This window comes from Acanthisitta chloris, unplaced genomic scaffold (genome assembly GCF_000695815.1).
Source record: "Acanthisitta chloris isolate BGI_N310 unplaced genomic scaffold, ASM69581v1 scaffold36119, whole genome shotgun sequence".
Lineage (NCBI taxonomy): Eukaryota > Metazoa > Chordata > Aves > Passeriformes > Acanthisittidae > Acanthisitta > Acanthisitta chloris.
Genome location: NW_008693672.1, coordinates 25373 through 32010, shown reverse-complemented (window position 1 = coordinate 32010; position 6638 = coordinate 25373). Strand labels below are relative to the sequence as shown.

Genomic DNA, 6638 nt, shown 5'->3' with positions numbered 1-6638 from the left:
TTTAGTTCCTTAAGCACTGTTAATGATAAATAAAATAAAAATGACTGCAATATGGCAGTAATTTTTTTTTATTTGGCAGTTATGTAGTGTGTAATGTGAACTTTTAGATTTTAGAATAATGCCTGCCTAGTTGTGAAATGAGACAGTAATGCCCTTCAAATATAACAGTATTTTACACTTTGGTTTTTGTTCTCGGCGCAGATGAGCAGCAAGCTTTGAATTCAATCATGCAGGATTTGGCTGTGCTTCACAAGGCAAGTCGTCCTGTATTGCCCCAGCAAGAAACAGGAAAACCAAAGTCATCTTCGCCTAAAAAACAGGTAATCTTGTATATCCTCACTAACTACCGAACACAGAGTGTCCTGCTGTGACTTCAATAATTATTTTTCTTGCCAGACCAGTGAGCATACCAGAATGAGCTATTAGTCTCCCACATGTGCTGCCATTTTCTTTGTTCATCTTCTTATATTAGCAGCAAAATGAAATGGTGGCACTTCAGAGCAGATCATAATATGTTATGCTGAACTCTGATACTGATAGATTAGAGATTATAGAGGTATTTTGGCACTGTGTGCAGAATGATTTTATAGTTGTTGTTATTATATTGGTACTATACTGTTTTAAAATAGCAAGGTGTGCTAGTATCCTTTATTTGGAATGCTGCTTAAGAGGGAGTCTTATGGGTTTAGTTAACTACCCAGTTGTCACATATATCATACCAAAAAATGTCAGTACAGCAGCAGAAACATACTTAAACTCTTTTACTGCATCTTTGGCCGCGATTTCTTGCTTGTTCTTGTGCTGGAAATGTGAGTTCTTTTCAGCTGTACATTTTTTTCTGTAGGTACTGAACACAGATGGAAAAGTAATAAATACTTAGTTGAGATGTTGAAGTACTACATGGAGAGATCAGGAGAGGAGAGGATGTAGACTTTTACCCAAATTGAGTTAACTATATGTTTATTTGATTGAATCCTTAATTGACAGTTCAATATTTCATGAAACTCCACTTTGTACTGTCTTATTTTAACCTTCTAAAGATCAGTGTGTTTGGATATACTTAACTCCTAAACTGTCAAACCCCAATGGCTCCATCTTTTCCATTCTGTGCTTTAAAAGCTGTAAGAGTTCAGTATATAACACAGTGATGCTTTGCTAGTGCCATATAACTCATGTCTGAGCTGTGACTTCAGGCGTACGATCCAAAATGATTTGGGTATAATGCTTGTTTAGAAAGTTAGAAGAAATATCTATCACTCTGTTTCCATTTGTGAGTCATTTGAGGATCAGCTCTTTTGGAAGATGCACCATTGTTACTTGGATGTATTCTCTGTGGTCGATTGCATTATTGCTTTTCCTACCATAGTTGCTATACAGTTTGATTCCTAAAATTAGGATTTTGCAGAAGAATTTTATTTCCATGGGACTGCAGATATTTACTGGAATTGTTAGGGGGAAATTGTTTGCATGACTGCTGGCTTAATTCCATGTGTGGGTTTCTGTGTGGTAATGCTTAGGAAACAAGATCTGTTTCTTAAGCCTGGAACACTCAGCTGCAAGGTGTGCATAAAAACCTGTTATTGGTAGCTAAATCTACCTGCCTGTTCAGGATAGAGAATTCTCTGATAATCAGTTCCACACTGAATTTGAAGACCTAAATCTGTTATAATATTGAAATATATTGATAGAAAATAATGTGTTTACTTCCAGAAGAATTCATTGTACTTCAGAATAAGGTTTTGTATTTTTTCTACCCTTTGAGCCTCTGTCAGGTAGCTCAGCAGAAGCAGCTTGTTAAAACTGGTATATTGGAAAGGACAGAAAATTAATATGGAATTTAGTTCTGGTGCAGGATTATTGAGTGGGAGCTTGTGGTCTTCATTAAAAGAGATACTAACAAAGTGGTTCCTTTATATCTTTTCTTACAGAACGATGTTAGAGTCAAATTTGAACATCGAGGTGAAAAAAGGTAAGGAAACAGTCTTGTCTCTTGACTATTTATAGTTTTGTTGTGCTCCTTTCACAGAGTTCAAATAAACTCTTCCATGTGTTTCAGATATCTAAGTGTATTTATTTGGTTTTAGCTTAAATTTAATTTTGAAATGGACTCAATTTAAAGAGAATCTGTTCAATTGTGGGCTCTAAGTATATGTAAATGCAGAAGTGTCGTACTCTAGCTGTGTCCCATGGAGTATCCTTTGGATACCCTTCTGAGCCTTGAACAATTACTTAGATCATGAGACTAGATCTCAAGTATGAGTCGACAAGCAAATAACTTTTTTGCCTGCATCATGTGTGTAATAAATACATGATAATTTATTATTATTATTGTAACACCCAGAGGAAGAAGTCTAGATCTTAAATCTTGGTATTGGGTTGTACTTTGGAGGTACCAGTCTGAGAACTGCAAGGGGAAAATTTATTAGACTCACATTGTTTTCATTTAATCAGTTAAAATTTATTTTCATTTTCTGTTTGAGAGGTGGATAATGCTCAAAGTATACAAACGTCTCTATATGTCTCTGTTCTGATGGCTGCTCCAAAGCTTTTACAGAATTCAGTGTACAGTTCTGTGCAGAACTGGTTTGTGGACAACTCATTTTGCCTGTCTGTCTCTGAAAGCATAAAATTTCATTCTGCCTATAGAGAAATGGTATAGAATAAGATCTTTGAAAATACTTGAGGAAAAAGGAAATAATATCCTGGTCACACTTTAGAAATGGTCAATTTCTTACGTAAAATTTGCTTCTGAATGAAACCTACAGTCCTTCTGGGCAGTGTGGTGTGTGATAGGAGAGTGTGTGTCCATGCTGATCACGCTGTGTGCCCTCTCTGTACACCGAGCAGTACAACAGCAGTGAATTCTGTAGGTATTAACATTGTTCAGCTTTTTCCTGTCACTTCTCTGAATGTCACATGCAGAAGTGCATCAGTAATGGTAGAGTGCTATAAGTACTTTGGAGGAAATGAGTCTTTCTGAAAGCTTTGAAAATTGAGGACTCTTCTAACAATTTCTTGTGAAATAAGGGGAAGCTTGGATCAGAAACAGAAATGTTTGCTGGCTGCCAGTCTGCACGGACAGTGCGTTTTGCAGTTTATCTTGATTCACTTTCACTTTGGACTAAGTTAATCAATTCAATATAAACACAAGTATAAAGTTGTGTGTGTGGAAAGATACCTTTGCTAAGCTTTTGTGCTGATGGGCCTAGCTCTGTTTTGGATTGTCCCAAGTAACTTGAGCCTGCATGCTCAGGGGCACTGGACAGCTCAGGCTAATTGCTCGGCGTGTTATAATACTTTTGTTGCCTGATCGTGTGTATCTAAAGATAAAATAATGAAATTATGCAAGAAAAAAAGTTATGCAATGACTTTCTCACTGGTTTTTGAAAAGGGAAGTGAAAAAGAGAAGTGATTCCAGACTTGCTTTCAGTATTGAATGTGGCACCGTGTACCAAGGAACGTGCAGTGTGATGGGTAGAGTTCCAGGCTTGCTGCACAAGTTGTTAACTGCAGTGAGAATTGGTGTGGGTTGGTTGGTCAATTGGTTTGTTTTGGTGTGTTTTTTAAGATTTTATTTATTTAAATAATTCTTAATTGGAAGTGACCTGGCTTCCAGCCTCTTTTCAGTGAAAAATATTGCCCTCTAACCAGTGTACTGCTAACTGAACCACTGAGGAAAGGGGCAGTTACCCTTTGCTAACTTTTCTGCTTCAGAGAATTTGAGTGCTCTTTCTTTTTTGAATGTGAATTAGTCACTTTCAAAAGCTTGTTTAATGGTGTTGTATCTCTAAAAACATGGTATTTTCAGTAGTAAAAGATCAGTTACAGGTAGTTTGGACTAACGGGTTTGATGAGACATTGAGTTGAAAGAAAATCTTGAGTTATTGACCTACAACTACACCGTTCTTACAGGAGCACACTTGAAGCACAGTTAGTGCTGGACTGGGCAGTTTGAGTGTATAGTTCATTATGGTAAAGATGGTGACATTTAGTTACCTTCCTCAGGTAAGATAGTCTTTTGGGTTTCCAAAAAGTGGGGACTGCAGGAGTAATTCCTTTCTGATGCTTATGCTTGTCAGCCTATGGTACTCCTTTGTCTTCGTTTTCTGAAGGAGAAAATTTTAGAGGTTTCTAAGAATTTCCCTCTGGAATGGCGATATGCGAAGCACTAAGCAAGCCATATGGAAGCAAGTAAAATAGTCATAATGAGATCTAATTCTGCATCTGATCATCCCTTGTAACTTTTTCACTGCTTTTTCTTTTTTTTACTGTCTCAGAATATGGAAGGCAGTGAATAAAGCATAGGCTTTTGTGATCTTTTTGGTAATAAATTTTCTTCTAAGATTGTTTTTAAGTAATGCGTTACCAGATTTTCATAAGTAATGGAAAAAATTCTTTATAAGTTAAATTGTGTTTCAGGATCCTGCAATTACCAAGGCCTGTTAAACTTGAAGATCTTGCAGCTAAAGCTAAAGTTGCTTTTGGACAGACTATGGATTTACATTACAGCAATAATGAGGTAATATTCTGTCTCTTCTAAACTCTTGACTTGGACATCGATTATTTTAAGGCTGAAATTTGCTCTTGTCAGCAGTGGGAACCATTCCTGTGACAAAACTCAATCCTGTGACAAAACTCAAGATTTCTAACCTGTGTTGTTTTCTCAAGTATGTAAGTCTTGTCTAAATTAGGATAGGCAGGGAGATGCATGAAACGCATCTCAGACTTGTTTGGGAATGGGTAAATTGACTTTCTGATCTGCCACAGTCCCGTTGTGTGACTTTGGGAGAATCTTTGCATCTTTGAGCATGTTTGTAAACTTGAAATAACATTTATCCTTTCTTGCAGATGTTTTTCTTTAAGGATTAATCTTGTTAGGTAATTGCTAGAATGCTGTATTTAGTTAATGTTTAGATTGGAGAACTAAGCTTAACTGTTGCTTCTCTTAAAGTGGCTGGTTCCCAAAGATTTCTTGGGAATAGTGCCAGCACTGTCAAGCCACTTCTGCTTGATCAATATTACTTCCAGCTTTCCTTTAGAAGTAGGGATGGAGTTATTAATAGAAAATATGTTTACAGATGCAGGTTCCAGTCTTAGAGGTTACATTTGGGCTTTGTCTTGAGTCAGCAAAGCGCATGGAGGATTATTTGTGTGCTTGGTTATGCACAACATAATTGTTGTACTTACTCTGCATCTTTGCAGAAGAAAATGCCAGTAATTGCTATTTGTTGGTTGCTCACTGCATTACCAGGCACTTCTGTGAAACTGATCCTCAAAATGATGAATTCCAGCACAAGGCTTTTGGAGATTAGGAAGCTTAGAAGAAATGGCCCTTCATAATGCTTGAACCTCAGCTCCTTCCTCTGGTAGATTTTTAGGCGTTCGAGTAGATCTTCTGCTTGTTAACTTCTGCACCAGTTGGTAAATCATCCCATCACCTTTCAGCTGTGGGATGATAATAACCTGTCAATAGCACTAAAACTACAACTTAACAAGTGACCATGCTCTTCATTTTATCAAGACCTTCCTCTTCATTCCCTTTTCTTTTTGTGTAAAAGCACTGTCTCAAGTGGTGTTGTATTTAAGCATCACTGACTGAGGCTGTTGACAAGTAGAATAGATTTTAAAAATCTATGTTGTATTGCTCCTTTGTTACTAGCTGAAGTCATAATTTACACTCCTGACACACAAACCTGATTTGAATTGTTACAGAATTTGGATATCGAGTGCACTTCAATGGCATAACATTTTCTGTTCTGAAGATACATGTATGCCAAGTTACTTCTACTTAATTAGATCCAAGTGAGATTCTAGTGAGGACTGCAGTTGTTGCACATGGATCACATCATGCCTGATAGACTTCCTTAACAAATTCTGCTTTTCAATGGAGAAATTCTGTTAGTGATACAACTTCAAACAAGTATAGTTCTAGCATTGTGAGATACCGAAATCTGCTTTATGCTCTGTAAAATAGGGCTTATTTTTATCTGTCCTATGGACTTGTGTTAATTCAAGTGATGGCAGATACATTGACCGTGTTGCACCTGTTCTCAAACTCGTAGGATATTAAGTTGTGTGTGTGTAAAATGGTTGCTCCTTGATTGTGGAGACTTGTTCTGCCACACTGTACTTAGTGAAAGCATCTGAAGGAGGAGATAAGGTCAGACTTCAGATATTTTGATGCTAACTTGAGATTTAATTTAATTTAATAAATCTTATTTTCAAGTTGTTCGGTATGAAAGGAAAGATAGCATCTGTTTACTTGTTTCTCTCCACTTGACTTTCCTCATTTCTTTCTTGTGTCCTGTTTAAAACCTTTATTTTTTGTTTTCCCCCATTTTGTAGCTTGTAATTCCATTAACCACACAGGATGACCTGGACAAAGCTGTAGAACTGCTTGACCGTAGTGTACATATGAAGAGTCTCAAGATTTTACTTGTAATACATGGAAATACACAGGTATGACTTGACATGCTAAATGTCTTTTTTTTTCTCAGTTTTCATATTGAAGTATAATTTGTATCTTCTTAATGATAGCACTTTTCCAATTGAAAATAGTCCTGATTGCTTCTTCAGTTCGCTTTAAGCATCTATTAGCATTTTGTACTGACTCAGTTTTAACTCTTTCCTACATCCTG

The 6638-nt window shown here is 36.7% G+C and overlaps 1 protein-coding gene across 1 annotated transcript in view; it reads left to right on the top strand.

Annotated features, from left to right (window-relative positions):
- Positions 1–227: 227 nt before the first annotated feature.
- MAP3K2 (mitogen-activated protein kinase kinase kinase 2) overlaps positions 228–6638 on the top strand; it is a 25102-nt gene continuing 18691 nt past the window's right edge. Inside the window, exons 1-4 of the mRNA XM_009083150.1 lie at positions 228–320; positions 1929–1969; positions 4420–4519; positions 6346–6459. Coding sequence (XP_009081398.1) covers positions 228–320; positions 1929–1969; positions 4420–4519; positions 6346–6459 — 348 coding nt within the window. The remainder of the gene's footprint in view (positions 321–1928; positions 1970–4419; positions 4520–6345; positions 6460–6638) is intronic.